General features: G+C 40.3%; 1 protein-coding gene across 1 annotated transcript in view; it reads right to left on the bottom strand.

Annotated features, from left to right (window-relative positions):
- Window positions 1–16,950, bottom strand: part of PEPD (peptidase D) — a 210,261-nt gene that overhangs the window by 44,094 nt on the left and 149,217 nt on the right. The window contains exon 12 of the mRNA XM_034788453.1: window positions 910–1,058. Coding sequence (XP_034644344.1) covers window positions 910–1,058 — 149 coding nt within the window. The remainder of the gene's footprint in view (window positions 1–909; window positions 1,059–16,950) is intronic.

The raw sequence follows: 16,950 nt of genomic DNA, 5'->3' as shown, positions 1-16,950 counted from the left end.
GGGAAATAACATGTTCTAACTGACAAACTAAAAAGCTTCCCCACTCTAAGGTCTGGTGGTTGAAAGCTAGTAAGGTAATGTTAAAGGAGAAATGTACTTTGTGCATTAAGTACATTTTCCACTAAAGCTAGTCTATTACTAATACTTAGAAATAGACAAGTACCTTCACCATTAAAATATTCAAGCTCACAATAACAGTTAGCTTTAAAAGCATTTAGCTCTAAAAGCATTTATTTGCTGAACTGAATGAAAACAATGACAAAAACCAGATTTTCACTGCAGTGTTTTCTGCAATTACTCAATGCGGATGCTTCAACTATGAAAATGTACAATTCGCTAGATGAACTGGCTCACATGCAATTTATGGACACAATGCATAGTATTCAATAGTCCGTGTTTTCTGATGCCCTCCAAGGTAATTAAGTATATTCCCCAATACATATTCACTCACTTTTTCAGCAAAAGTTTTCTATTTAATTAACATGGAACCTACAAAAACTAAAATGCTTGAAATAAACTTGCGTATTGCCCAGTTTTGAACCTTGCAATCCTCACTAAAACCCCCACAAAATGTTGCCAATTTAAATTGATATAACAACCACCACTGCTACCTTTAAGGTATTCAGAGAAAAATGAATATTAATTAATACAGAAATTTCTCAATGTATGTTATTTCCTGACAATACTGTGCTGGATGGGCAATATATATGATAATTTCTATGCTCCACTAATAGCCATTTAAACTTAGCAATAGGACTCTCACCATACAAATTTTATTTTTATTAAATTATGATCTGGTGATCAGTTTCTTGCTTTTTCCAACCCTTTGAGTCCCACCATAATTGTTTTGACAGCTTGAATGCTCCCATTAAGCTTGTCAATTTCTGTTGACATATAGCAATCCTTTACCTGGTTTGATTGCCTTCATTACAGCACGAGATGACTTAAGCACTGCTTCATAGATGGCCCTCTGGTCAGGAGTGAACTTTCCATTTGCTGGAAAAGTGCAGGTAATGTCAGAAGCATAGCAGTAATATTCTCCTCCCATGTCAAACAAGCTGAAAAGAAAGGGGGGGGGCGAAAATGTGAAAAATGAAATGCCAGAGGAGTAGTAGTAATACAATAAACATACATTTCTTTACATTCTTGGTTTAAATAAAGCCAGATAAGGCCAAAATTATCATCACCTGAAAGCGCTGTTCTGTGACCTAAGTGAAAGTTGGTAGTTGCACAGTATTTCCTTGTACACAGGTATCCACATCACAAAGAACATGAACAGGCAGGCACCCTTGCTGGGAATTTCAGCACAGGGTAAAAAGAATGAATGGGGATAAAGGCAGTTCCTTTAGAAAAAAGATTTAATAGATAGCAGGCAGCCATGGCAGCCTCTCAATTTATAGCTCCTCTGACAAAATGGGATTTTTTGGTGATTTTTTTCTGAATCCTGTGTGCACCTCAGTTTCCCGCTGTACTTTGCAATGCTATCCAGTGGGGTGGTGGTAGAGAAAGGCTCTCAAGGCATCCCAAGAGACACGAGGGTGTGTGTTGCCTTGCTGTCTGGAATGTAATGAATGGGTTATTAAGGAACTGTCTGGAACCTGCTGAAACCAACCCATATCAATGCAGAAAAGGAAAGAGACAATGGGAAGCCACAATGACCAGATCATGTCCACCTACAATCAATGATCAAGAAGAAGGAGGTTTTCCCTTCACCTCTCAGCAGGGTAGCTGAACAGAGACCAGCTCCAACGAAAGGACTGAGAGGTGAGAAGCAGGGTATAAAGAGGGGGCTTCTGGAAGAGGCTAGCTGCTCTCACCTGGGACTGACAAAGGGCTCAGAGAAGAACACTGCCTGAAATAAAATCCATTACAGCTTGACTGGTGGATTGCTCTGGCTTGGCAGAATGGACTATGTCTTAGGGCTGGTCTACACTTAGTCCGGACTTCGGACTAAGGTACGCAAATTCAGCTACGTTAATAACGTAGCTGAATTCGAAGTACCTTACTCCGGACTTACCGCGGTCCAGACGCGGCCGGAAGTCTCCCCCCGTCGACGCCGCGTACTCCTCTCGGCGAGCTGGAGTACCGGCGTCGATTGTGAGGACTTCCGGGATCGATCCGGGATCGATTTATCGCGTCTTAACCAGACGCGATAAATCGATCCCAGAACATCGATGGCGTGCCTCCGGACCAGCCGGTAAGTGAAGACTAGGCCTTAATGTTTATTTCTCTGTGCTAACATAAGGAATTCTGATTCTGTGTTCCAGTTGACTACTAAATCCTATTGCTTTAGAAATGTTGCCTGGTGTCACTGCAAATACTTGATGAGGTAGATTGGTCCCTGAAGAATATAAATGTCTCTGACCAGGAGCTCACAGTGTGAAGCAGAAGTGTTTGTACCCAGAGACTCAGTCTTGGAGGAGGTGAGGCTGCATGGCCTACCCTGAAGGAAAAATGAGACCCTCTGCAGTCTGTATTACTGAAGGGATTCCTCCAAGAGACTGTTTAAAAGCTAGGAGTGTAGCACCGATCCTGTGGATCTGTGACAGCCCATATGATCATTTTTTCAGATGAAGAAACATCTACTTGTATCTCACTGAAAAGAAGCTAGGGCTTTTCAGGGAGGCCAGCCCCAAAACTTAATAGAGTATTGTTAATTAAACTATGGCCATTTGCATCTAATTGTCAAAATCTATTTCTTGTTTAAACTCAATTTCTCTGTTAAAGGTTGAATGACATTGCTCTGAACACGCATGTCCCTTTAGGACAAATTTGTCCAATAGGACTTTAAGAAACACATCTGCATTTTGAGATGAACCAACCAGAAGAGAGCATTTAATGCATCTTTCTGAATCAAAAAGACAGAAAACACTGGAGATTTTTCTTTTCTTTTTTAAGCATTTAATAGGAACAGTTTTACTGGGCCAATAAACCTTGCGCTGCCCTTTGAGAAACACATTTATTCCACATATGAATCAACCATTTACCATTTTAGGACTATATCTTAGCTGCCATAATTCTTGCTGATTTCTAAGTGGTACTCTGTGTCCTTGTGATAGCCAGATTACACATTTGCAATACTATGCCAGTACAAGCCTTTCTGATACGGCACTGCCTCAGTTTCAGCAAACTCAAAATTCAGCAGCAAGGCTTATCACCCTCAATCATCATCCATGTAATGGGTGCTCTCTCACAATCAATATAAGACTTTGTATGGTCTTGTCCCTTAGCACTTGAATTATCTCCTCATTTCCCATGGAATGAGCCACAGTTGGATATCTGCTGATATATGTCTTCTCACTGCTCCTATGCAACAATTACTCTCTAACAATATGGATTTTAGAGCTTTTAGCTATTGTGTGTAAAGTTACTGAATTCTCTTTCCCCAGCAGTTCACAGTGGAGTCAATTAAACAAAATACATTTGTTCTATTTTGCTTTTTTTCCCCTTTTGTTTTAAAACTCAAATACTTTAATTTACATTATCTGTGCAATGCTGTGAGGTACCTTGATATAAAGAGCAATATGCAAGCTCTTTTATTATTATACAACCAAAGAGGAACATCTCTAGTTTCAACAAACATTCACCCAGTGGGCTTCAAGTGTTACACACTTGTTAAGTGTCTATAGCATCTCCTTCTATAATAGCCAGAGCCCTGTATATTCCACAGCACAATGGGACCAGACTCTATAGCAAGCACCTTTAAAATCTGCAGCATTGTCAATTGATAGTATCTCCATGAAACAGAATAACCTTCATTCCAATTCCATTCCACCCCAAACATATATCATCACTATGGCTCACAATTGAAAATACTCAGTCATGAAATATTTGTCAGTGATTATTTTCAGCAATTATTATTTTTGATGCTAGGTGGTTTTTTTGAGCTGTGTTCTCCACATGCTGGGGGAGAGAGGAAATTATAGTAGGCTCAGTGATTCGTCTTTTCAGCTCCCCATTCATTGGCTGCTGCTTTATCCTCTAGGCAGCCTACCTGCCTAGCCTGCATTCCTGGCTCCATGACCCTTTCCCTGGTTCTATAGAATAAGTGAAGGGAGAATGCACTGTAATATAAATTAATTAATTCTCCTTTGTGGAGAAAGTTACAGAAGAGGCCACTCGCAGGCAGGTCTCAGCAGGGCAGGGAGATAAAACAAAATATTGGATGCCCGTCCAATGCAATAAATGCATAATTTTGTTGTATCTTGGAAAAATGTCACATTCCATGGCCACACAATCCTGGAGGCCAAGGGATACCGGGTGACGTGACTGGGGCAGTTATCATCTATCATCCATCTTTCAGGAACTATGAAGGTTTAGGATGGACACTTATAACCTCAAAAATGTGAACTCTTTGCAATCATAACTATTAAAAACTTGTTTTTAAATGGATGCAGGGCTTCTGGAGCACAAGACATTTGCTGTAGAATTCATTCCCTTGCCAACATCCTTGATTTTGTGATCATGGAATAGAGAGAGCCCTGATCCACCAAACAAAAGAAAAAAACATTTGAACATATTAAATTAAATTAGAATCAACTAAGTATTTGCCAGAATTAAATATGAATCTTTTAGGTGGAAAATGTACTTAATAGTCATTAATGTACACTCTGAGGGTGAAACCTGGCCCCATTAAAGTCAATGGCAACATTTCCATGAAGTGGAAGACTCGGCACACCACTTCTGAAAGGTTGCCGACCCCTGGTTTAGCTGATATTCTGGCCAAAGAACTCCTGCTGACTTATGCTGCATCTCCACTAGGGGGCTTGTGGCTAGCTATAACCACGTAAGCTCTATAACTATAAATCAAGTTAAATATATTTGTACTAGAAGCCACTGACATAAATTAAAGTTTGTGCTTTGATATTCTAGTTCTATGAAAGTTGCTGTAAGGGAGGATATTTATTTTAATATTAATAATGTAAATAACTTGCTTTGTAATAACTTAATACATACATTATTTGACTAAATCTGCTCCATTCTTTTGTGACTATACAAAAAGCTGTAATAAAAATAATTTATAGAAAGATGATACTAGAGATACCAGATAAGGCCTATTTCAAATCACTCAAATGACTAAGAAGGTCACACCAGCATATCAGAAGGGAATAAACAAGTGCTGTGTGGGAAAGACATTACATACCCACTGAGACTGATATTATCAAATATGGAAAGCAAGTACATATTTTCCAGGGTCTCAAATCTTGTGGTTAGAGTATAGTGAAATAATTACAGTATGAGTTAGTACCAATCATAATCCTACTATTAACATCTATATTGAAATTCATAACATATGACAGATTGTGTGTTTTGGTTTGCATTCTACAATGCAACAGTTCTGGTCCTACAAAAGACAAAGTAAGTTTTGCCATTTGTAGGGGAAAATAACTATTAAAGGGTAATATTCAAAGGGAAAAAATGGTGCGTTCCCTTTGATTCTTTATGATGTATGGTTTTAAGTTTGTTTTCTGCTTGTTTTTTAATCCCAGAAATATCAGATCTTATTTTCACTGTTTCAGCTAATGGCCCCCAATGGAGGGCCACAGAAACGAAGCGAGAACTCAGCTTTAATTGAAAAAAATGGGAGTGCTGAATCATTAACAAAGATCTCTCCTGCTAAGAGTTTGTGAGATGTTTAAGTTAAATAGGTTTTAATGAAAAATAAGAGGTATGAGATTTTCAATAGTCTGACTACAAATCAATTGCTTATTTAAAAAAAAAAATTAAAATGTCATAATCCTACAAATTCTCCACTTGCATAGGAGGTTTTGAAGAAACAAGTAGAATTATACAAGCAAACTTACTTACAGTTTGTCTTTATGTATCAAATGAGCAAATACCCCATTTATTTTTTCTTTATAAGTCACCTTAAAACACTGAATCAGAACATAAATAGCCCAATTCTCTAGCTCACAGAGGACTATTTTGAGACCTTCACTTTTGAGATAACTAGGGACAGATGGCTATACCTTGTGTTAAAGTGCCTTGTGGCTAAGCCAATGAATATTCTATATCTCCAATTAATAAATGAATTATAATTTAACTTTAATACAATGGGTTAAAACTGAACAGTCATAATTACTACTTAATGTAATATTACAATAGTGCCCAAAGACCAATCAGGCACTGTACAAACATATACAAAGACGAGGTAAAATAGGTTTCAACAAAAAATAAGAGGCACAAGATTTTCCATAGTCTGACTAAAAATCAATTGCTCATTTAAAAAAAAAAATTAAGATTAACATGTCATAATCCTACTAATTCTCCACTTGCTGTACCCCAACAAGTTTACAGTCTAAATGCATAAATCAGACTGTAAATCCATGCTCTGTGTGGGCAAACCTCTGTGTCCATGCAGGACCCCATTGAAGTCAATGTTGCTTTGCCTGGATGCAAGGGTCCACCCATGTGGAGCCACTTGTAGGATCTGAGCATTGGAAATAAAACTCCGGTTTGGAAGATTCAGCTATGAGGATGTAGGCTCATGTTATTTAGGAAATTCTTGCATAGCTAATCATTAAATTATTCTGTGCATGTGTACATATATACAAACACATGATATTTTCTAGATTATACACATTAATTAAAATGTGAAATATATTTTTAAATATAAAATGTTTATTGAAGAATTAAAGTTGTAGAAGAGAAACCATTCCCACAACACAGAGTAAAGACAAGCAATTTCACTATTATTTCACAAAATGGTAATTACATACGAGCTCAAACCAAAACCCAAGATCAGTAAAACCCACAACATTGCTGAAGCTGGATCTTATATTTATGGTTCAGGCTCATTTCTAAACAGCAGCAAACTAGACAGCATATACATAAAAGTGTTGGCAGATGGAGAAATTGTTTGATATGATTATTAATATTGTTCTCAGTAAAAAGGTCCCATGTTCTTTAGGGTTGCATTCTAGATAGTACTGGACCCTGAGTGTGTGAATCAATCCCCAATTCAGAGGACAGAAACTAAACATTTAATTTTGTGAAATTCACATTTTCATAGTACTTGGGATTTTCAAAGAAGCTCAACATTGGCCTAATTCTGCTCACATTGAAGTCAATGAAAGTTTTACCACTGACTTCAATGTGAGCAGTTAGGCCAACACTGTGTTCTTATTAAAAACCTACCTACCAACTATCTGAACTTTGCATTGTCTCATACATTCAACCTTGTAACAATTTTAGAGCCTGAGCAGAAATTATTTCCCCTCTAGTCACATAGATTTTCTGCATTTTTTGGTGATTTATTCTTATATTTTTACCACCTATTAGATCTTACGTGATAACAGATGTTTGACCAGTTACAAATCTTTCATAAAGAAATAAAATTCTTGCTTTGAAAGAGGAAAGCATTCAAGTACTTATCCTTATGTATCAAGTACTTTTAATGTATTAGGATTAATTATCCTCCAGTTTGTGATATATAAAGCTGTAATGTTGCTAAGGAAAGGCTGCGCTGACTCAGTATAATTACAATTCCAGAGGCATTCCATAATTTCCATAGATTAATAGGTTTCAATAAAGGCAATTAGGATTTAAATACACCACAATCAAAATAGCCAAAATCTTAAGGTTTTTTTTTTTTTTTTTAAACATTACTGTCATCATAGAAATTTTCTAGGTTTCTTAAACCAATTATAATTACAATCACCAAACAATATTAATAAGGAAGGCTGGCTTTCTAAGATGTTTGGGTTACTGCAGAACTGAGTAATGGAAAATCACCAAGTAGACGCTACACAGGAATGAAAGTTACAGACCAGGCACTACCATTTGAGTAGGCTCTTGGGTTCTGGATAGCCAAGTCATGCAGGGTACGTCACAGTTATTTCCTTAATTGCTCACACCTACTTGGGAGGGCTGATGGCCTGATCAGACTTCAGCCAGTCTGTTGCAGGGACACCAGCAGCCTCCCCTTGTATGAGGACTAAGGGCTGGAAAAGACGCAGAGCTGTCTGCCTGCTGAACAAGATGTTAGACGCCCCAACCCTTCTTTTTCCAGCTTCCTTAAAGTATGCTTCCCCGTAAGTCCACTTCCAACCCATTTACCAGGGAATTGTATTTCCTCAGTAACAAGCACCTGCACCAAGATCTGCCACACCTGCCACCTACTAAGTTGCGACATCTCAACCTAACCACCAGGTCCATGACCTGCTGTGAGGAAGATGAAAAAACCCAGCCTGCCTTGGCCAATCTGGAAGTGAGGGAAACATTTCTTCCCAGCCCCAAAAGAAAAAAGGCAACTAATGCCAGCCATAGCAGATCATAAAACTCAGTCCTGTTCTGGGTTGAGGGTAGTTGCTGCTGATCTGAGAGAGAGATATCCCTCTGGAATGCATGAATGGTGGATCAATGCCTCCACCTGGTTTGGCCATTTCCTGTCCCCCCCCCTCCTGGCCTCCATTCAGGTGTGTCCCTGTTTCTCCTCCCTTAGACCCCAAATGCAGGAAGGATCCTTAAGGGAGTATCATCCTCTTTTTTCCTGCTACCCAGGGAAAAAATCAGCACATTCAGTTGTGACAGAGCACACTGACCAGAGACTTTAAAAGCTATATTTTCAGACAGACACATGACTGCCCATTAAATATGTGCAACTACTGCGACTGTGTGTATGAATGCAGTATATTTACTGTTACTAAATGCGGCAATTGCATAAACACACTAGATCAGTGGTGGGCAACCTGCGGGCCGCATGCGGTCCATCAGGGTAAGCTGATTGCAGGCTGCCTGGGAACAGCAAAACGCGGCCACTGGGAGTTGCCGGAGGCCGTGCCTGCGGACGGTCAATGACTGCAAAATGTCTCGTGGCCCGCAATCAGCTTACCCTGATGGGCTGCATGTGGCCCGCAGGTTGCCCACCACTGCACTAGATGCACAACTGTATGCCTATCATATTTAGCCTAGAGGACTTCTTGATCTACAATTTATTTTTAATAGTTTAATGCACAGTAACAAATGTAACAACACACCATACACTTAGTGTTCTGCATTTTCAGTTTTTATTTGGAAAAAAAAAAAAAGCGTGTGTGGGGGGGAATTTTTCAGTGTTTATTTTCCAAACATTAAAACCAGGATGAAATCAGGTTAAAAATAAAATCGAGGGGCGGAAAAAGAAAACCAAAAAGCTTTTGTAATATGCACATTTTACAATAGTATAATTGAAACTTTTTTTTAAATGTACAAAGGTATGCATTCTCTCTCTCTCTCTCTCTCTCTCTCTCTCTCTCTCTCTCTCTCTCAGAGAGTAGTAGTAGTTTTTCCAGAAATCCTGGTTTGCATATGCTCACATAATTTTCTTCAAAATATCCTCACTCATGTTGAGCCTTTTGCGGTCTTGGAGGTAGTCCAATTTTGAAATATGCGTTCTGCATCAATAGATCCAGTGGATACACTCAAAGCTCACTCTGCCACTTTGCTGAAGTTGGGAAGTGTGTCTTGAGGACTGTTCCACAGTTTTGCATTTTCAGGGTTATGCAAGTTCATGTAAGTAGGTAATTCCCTTTTCATCTTTAGTGGCAAATGGTTGAAACGCTTTGTAATAACGGTCATATTCTACTGCAAAATTCACCTTGAGGAAGGGGTGCAACACCTGAATGACATTCCAAAAAGAATCTTTGGTACCAAACACTTCGGGGTTCAGATTACAGGCCACAGTCATCTCCCATTTCTTGCTGAGCATTGTGTTGAAAATTTTGAATGCTTTTTTGGTTCTCTCATGTTCTGGCGTCGGAAGGATTTCCAGAAACAGCTGGGTTTTTTTTTCATATGTTTCTCCTGCAGTTTTCGTGCTCAATTCAGCTGAGATTTTGGTTGTCAAGATCCAGTAAACATTTGTATTGGCAAATGTGTTGGCAGTAGTCAGAGAAAACTCCAGTGTTTTCTGTATACAGGGCCGGCTCCAGGCACCAGCTTAACAAGCAGGTGCTTGGGGCGGCCAAGGGAGAGGGGCGGCACCTGCGGCAATTCAGGGGCGGCAGGTCCCTCACTCCCTCTAGGAGCGAAGGACCTGCCGCTGAGCTGCTGCCGCCAATCACGGCTTCCCCCCCACCCCCAATTGCTGCTGCCGATCGGGCAGCAGAAATGCTGGAGCCGGCCCTGTCTGTGTATCACACAGTGATTCCAAGTTTTTAACAATGAACACTACCTTGGTACGCAAAATCTGGCGATCATTTTGGTTATTTGCCAGGCTCTTCAAAGTTTCTGCTTTAGAACCAACAAACTTAGGATGATATAGGAGAGGCATTACCACAGTCTATGCATTATATTTACAACAGGCAGCAAAGTACAAGCTCATTTACTGATGTGGCACAACAGGAGTAGGTAATCAACACTCTGCACTCATCTCACACCGTGTAAAACAATGCCTTCAACTTGTTTACATGCTTGAAAACAGCCCTGAATCAAACGATGCAAGATTTCACGTCTTTCATTTCTTCTGTAGCAGTAGCTGCTAACAGTGCAACATTAATCAGATGAGCAGGACTGGTAATATGTAGTAGCTCCAGTTTCTGATTGAGTTTAATCTCTTGTGCAAATTTAGCCATGTAGGAAGCAGAATCTGTGTTATGGAAACGTTTCCCCAAATTGGTTGGTACATCTCAAACATGTCAGTTAAAAATCAGACTAGACACCACATTTCCATCAATTCGTTCCATCAGTTTAGATACTACAGCACCGTAATTTTCGTTCAGATACTTCTGAATGAGGTTGTCTGCATTAGGAAGGGTTTTTGCTGCTGGACAGTATAGTCGCACAGTCACCAATAGGCTCCTCTGCAATTAACAGCAGCTGTCCAGTGAAACAAAGAGCACTCACAAATTCATTGACACAATCATGATTGTGTCCTCTCTTTTATTAAAGCCCTGGTGAAAGCTCCTGATACTGACTGTTTATCCTGAAGCTCACTTTCTTCTCTAACCTTCTTGTGTTGCTTGCTTTTGACACGCTCCTCTATTTTACCAGCGTGAGCACTGACTGCAGCGCTGCAGTACTTGCAGTGCAATGCATCCTCTTCATTCCCGTCTTTACTTTCCTTGAAAATTTCTAAGCACCGATTTTCTTGTTAGTATTCAGGCACAGATTTGCATTTTTGCCCATGCTTTTTACCTTATCTATCTGTAACCCGCAAGGACCTTACCTAGGTTCCTGGGGCTGTGTGTGCTTGTAGTTCAGGCAGAGGCACACTGTCCCTGATAGGGAGGGGGAGCCAAGGGTAGACTCAGAGTCTGCTAGGCAACCCAGAGGGAGAGAGGAGAGACACTATGTAGAACAGAGGCCTCTGTGGGTTTGGGGAAGGATTGCAGGCATGCATGCTCAGAGGAGGGTGCAGAATCAAATGATCAACAAGGAGAAGCCTGTTAAGAAGAGCTAGCCTGACCAATGGGGAGTGAGATGCTCTATCCTGGGAGTCCTGGAAGGGACAGAAGCTATTTTGGGGGTAGTCTGGAACCAGCTACAGAAAGGGCAGAACTGGCTGTGTGGGGATCCAGAAGAACCCAGGCCTGCCCATCCAAACCAGTAAGGAGAGTGGCCCTAAAGGAGGTAACCAGGTGAAGAGGGCACCCTACATATCTTTATCTGTGGAAGATTGATTGTTTAAGTTCAGCGCTCCCACTACTAAACGGACACAAAGAAATAGGCGGGCAGTGTCTCCTTGTGATATTAACGTTGTTTGATTTTCTGACCTCCACTGAGTGTGAATTTTGTGTTTTCCAGTGTGGAACTGCTTCAGTTTCAGAGTTGCAGGACACAACAATCAGGTAAAGCTATAGTGTTTAAAAAAATAATATCCCAAACAATACTGAGTGGATTGATAAACAGGTGTAAATCAGTAAAAGCTGAACCCCTTTTATAATAATAATTAAAAAAAAACAGTAATTTACCAGTGAAAAATCAGTAAAAACTGAAAATGTGGAACACTACATATATTGCATGCTACAAGTCCCTAAAAAATTGTGATTCTTCACTGAAGAAAAATATACACAGTATATTTCTATTATCTATGTATCTTGTTCACTGCACATTTTCTGCAACATGAAGATATATTTTCCACATTTTTTCCTCAGAATTGTCTAACCATGGAAGAATAGCCAACCAACAAAATTACTAGCATCACTTTCCCATTTTCCCTTCCTTGTGGTTCTAGTCCACATGCATGTACTTTATAATTTTCCTTCCCTCACACATTGCAAAATACTGTAAACATTATTAACTAAAGCTGGACAATGCAAAGTATGAGAAAAAGCAGATAACCTTTCAGGTGCTTTACTGACAGACTGAATTGCTATGTATCAGCAGTGTAATGTTAGCCAATAAGGTCAAACAAAAGGTAGGCTGCCTTTTACATCTGTTCTAGCAGTAACCTTCAAAAATCACTAACTACTCAGTGGTTTGAGCATTGGCCTGCTAAACCCAGGGTTGTGAGTTCAATCCTTGAGGGGGCCATTTGGGGATTTAGTTGGGGATTGGTCCTGCTTTGAGCAGGGGGTTGGACTAGATGACCTCCTGAGGTCCCTTCCAACCCTGATATTCTACATTTCACTTATTTTTTTCCACAGGCAAAAAGCCTGATCTCACAATTTAAAATTACTTTGAACATAAAAGAGCAAAAGTGGCACAGCATGTGGCTTATTCCATAATCTTGTGATTGTGTTAGAAATAAATGCAGAAAGGAACTAATAGATATTCCTCTCTCTTATATGAAACCTTTCAGTTATTCAGTGGAAGTTTGGAAGGTCCTAGGTTCAGTTGCTAAGCACTAATCTGCACTCTCCATTTACTACATAGGTTAGGTTCCATGCTAATATTTAATATAATTTAGGGACCTTGGAAATAATTTCAAAAACACCTAAGTCCATTGATGTTCAATGGAATTTTAGGCATCCAAGTCACTCACATGCTTTTGAAAGGAATACCTGTTACTATGGGCCAGATCCTCCTCACCCTACCCATCAGAATCACATTGGGACTACTGGGTGAATAAGATGAACAGGATGTGGTCCTATTACTTTCACAGCACACTGTATGGTAAAAGGTAACTTTAGAGTTATATTTTTGGCTTTAAAAATCTAGAAAAATATTTGTGGTTTGTTAACACTGATTAAGAGTCTTCAATACTGAAGGATCCCAGTGCACTTTACTTATCAGTTTAAATTTGTAAAATATGAGGTGTAAATGGCCAGGTTTATTTTCTCCATATATAGGCATAAAGTCACTGCATGCGATGATTTGTTAAATGAAAGAACCATCTCTTTCTAATGTTATGTCAAACTGCCACCTTACTTTACAGATTTACTTTCTGTGTTTGGTCAAAATTAAAGTCAGATCTCTTCTTTAGTGTGGTGCAGGATCCACCTACTTACTATCTTTACACACACAGTGAGGGCTCTCTAACAGTGGAGATGTGGCCAGTCTTTCTGTTCCCTTTGCATGATTCAAGTAGGTCAGAACATGGGGTGAAGGATATTCGATTGAACACTGGTAATGGAATATTGAGCCTTTCACTTCTAAACTGGTTGTTCAAAGCAGGTCAATTCAATAGTGACTAGGTCCATGGTCTATACAGGGAATGCAGTTATGTATCCAGAAAATGGCTGCATAATTAACCTTTGTCACATAAATCTACTTGTGCTACATATATTCACAAAATGCTGCCACCGTGCACTCTTGTACTTCTCCACCTGCTGTCTTCCTCCTTGTCTGGTTGCTTTGTGTTTTCACCAGATGAGAGAGTTCAATCAATTTCCTGCGCTGGTTCCCATGCTGCTGCCCTTCAAAGGAAGCAGTGAGAGACTGTCCAAGCCTCAGATAGCTTTGCCAGCCTGCCACAACTCTCAGTGGTGGTGATGGAGGATCTCTCACACCATGGAGCTTTACAGTCTGTACAAAGTTAAAGCATGGCATGCATAGAGTGAGGCATGCAGAACTTTCTGGCTACTTAAGACCTTGCAGGAGAGAAGACTGTATGGTCCACTGAGGAAATAGGTGACAGGGTACAAGGGCAGCTGGCTGTGGAAGGGGTCTCAGTATTTTTTTTTTATAGGGACATTGAGAGGTGTGCAGGAGAGCTACGGAGCTCTGACTGGCAAACAGCTTCCCCGGGGACACAGTTCCTAAACTGTTTAGGAGTGGGGTTCCCTTTCACAGGAGTGGAGAAGGTGTGGACTCACTGGAGCAGGGGCAGCAGCACTTGATGGGTACAGAGAGATTTGTAGAAATGGGCACAATGCAAAGCTTCTAAGCTGCTGGAGCAATCTGCCATTTCCATCATCCTGGCATGGAAGAAAACAGTCTCCAAAGACAGCAGCAGCATGGGACCTCCCTCTTTCTCCCATATTCATTGGAATTAAATATGAATTTTGGAAGTTAAGCCCTGTTCATCTCATGGGGCATGAATTCTAAACCTCATTCAGTTGGATGCTAAAAGCTGCTTCAACAAATACCCCTCTGCTCTGGTAACAGCCTATATACACTTTCTAATTCCCTTCACACAAGGGTCAGAGAGATTGCACTTGGGTTTTGCCTTGTTTTAAATGTTTGCCTTTTGTGAAAATATCAGAAAATAAAAAGCAGCAATAAAAAAAAAAAAAAACCAAACAAGTCTTGACACTCTGGTAAAGCCCTATGCGCTACCATTGGGGAAGCTTTGTACTGGTGGCAAATCATGAGTCCTAACTTTCTCAGTATAGATGCAGCCAAAGGCACCTTGGTTAGCTTGTGCACAGCTGCCATCTGCTATGGAAGCCAGTCTCCCCTTCTGAGAAAGCCTTTTCATTCTCCTTGACTCATTGAGTTTTTGCAGGGAGATGGCCAGCTCAATACAAGGAATGCAATGGCCCAAATAAAGAGCAGGGAGTTACTGCTAGAGTCTCTAAGTGCTTGGGGTTGCTGGGCAAGAGGGACTGAGGCAACAGTGGCTGCACTGGAAGCTGCAGAAGAAGAGTGTCAGTGTTCTATTCCAGCATCTCTGCTATTGAGAATATTCATGAGGTCAGGAAAATTTTAGGGAAAGTTCCTGGAAGAGATTACCTCCCTTACAAGTCTACCAGTTTGCTGAATCCGTGTGTTTTCTGCCTCTGGTACTGCTCAATAGGCTATAGCTATGAAGATCTTTAACAGAAGCAGTTCTCTCCTGAAGAAAAATCAGGCCTGCCTTGCCCTTTGTGCTTTCCTAAGAGTGGTTGCAACTCTAGCTTGTCATCTGCTTGAGACCTCCATCTCAAAACAGAAGATTTGGAAGCATCATTGTAACACCTTTCTTTTTGCAGAGGCAAGGGTGAGAATGTCACAGCAGCAGAAGGCAGATGAAAAAGAGTGCAACCCTGTAAATTGTTTGCAGCTGGCTGCCTCTCCATCACGCTCAGGGAGGGAACACCCCATTGGTTCTGACCTGGTGAGGTGAAGGCTAGAGAATGCCAGCACAAAGTAAATGATTCACATACGGTTATACACAGGAACCAAAGTTTTACATCTAATTTTATAACAGACACCTAATAAATGCAACTATTTCCAGAGGTACTGGACACCCACAGCTCCTGCTGAGCTGTGCCCATTCAGTACCTTTAAAGTCAGCCCACAGTTATTTAGGTGCTAAAATTTCCATTTAGATGCTTAACTTTCAGCACCAAAGATTGTGTGCGCTAAACAAATATTGGAGCTTAGAGAAATAGGTGAAATGTCAGACCTTTGTTGATTTTACTGTAAATACTCTCAAGCTCTCATATATGTAAAAGGTCAGTGCTTCCCACTTTTGTCATGGATAAAACTGAGTCAGCATCAGACAGTGAACAAAGCAATACTTCATTTCAGAAACATCTCATGATTTTTCTTGGCTTTGAAGCAGGCAACCTTAGAGTTACTTAACCCTGTCATTTTCCAAATTAATCCATTATTCAGACCCTTCACAATACTATACATGCTGTAAGAAGACAAAGCCAAGAGTTGCCAGTCTTCCTACTTACAGGGCCAAATGTGCAAGCCAAATGTGCAGCAATCAAGACAGTAGGCAGTAATTTAGAACAGCAGTGCCTGAATGTTCATGAGCCACGAGTGTATTGCCAGTGACAGGAAATCACATTTTTATCTGTTGGGAAACAAGGTCTATTCTTCATGGCAGCACCTCAAGAGGATAATATGCCACTGCAATTGGGAAACATTCTTGCCTTTGAACGGCTCAATGGTGCCATTTAGGGGCAGTGTAGAATTGTATCCCTTTAGAGGGAGCACTGGAAGTCATCTGGCCTTGGAAAGCATGCCTCAGGGAGAAAGCCTTCTGGAGCTCCCAGGTGCACAGAGGCTGCATACCTGCTACTGCACCTTTTGGGTGATGACTGCTCCTGGGTAACAGAGTTGAAGCAGTCCCTCAACTGCCCTGAGTGTAGAGACTGGGACTGGACTTATCCATGGTCTTTATGCAGGGCATTCAAGGGATGGGCTGGAGGCTCCCTGTACTCTTCCTCTGAACTGTGCACCTGTTTAAGAGCCAGAATGAATTTGCCCCTGCATTTGTATTCTTCTGTATCTATGCACTCCAAGGCTACTGTGAGTTAACTTCTGATACCAAGAAAAGAAAGAGGGCTTTAGGAAGCAGATTTTCTACTGAAATGCCATATAAGCACTAATCTTTTTGAGAGAATATTTCAAACTTGATTTGTCTATATGTGATTATAATACAGAAAGTCACTTGATTTTTGTGGGTGTTATTTCTTATTATGCTAAATAATATATTTTAAAATAGGAAATATTAAATTCAACTGTCATTCAGTAAAACATGAGACCTAGTCCTGCTGATCTTATTCAACCAAACTCCCAATGACACCAGGCCGACAATATGCAAAGCAACACTCCAGTCTTTCTTACAGAGTACCAAACAAAATCTAAGAGTCCATAAAAATCTAGAAAATAAAACTAATTTTCTGAATGTGATAAAAAAGGAGAAATAAA

Source organism: Trachemys scripta, chromosome 13 (genome assembly GCF_013100865.1).
Source record: "Trachemys scripta elegans isolate TJP31775 chromosome 13, CAS_Tse_1.0, whole genome shotgun sequence".
Taxonomy (NCBI): domain Eukaryota; kingdom Metazoa; phylum Chordata; order Testudines; family Emydidae; genus Trachemys; species Trachemys scripta.
Note: the sequence above shows the minus strand (reverse complement) of the source record. Positions and strands in the feature narration are given on the sequence as shown.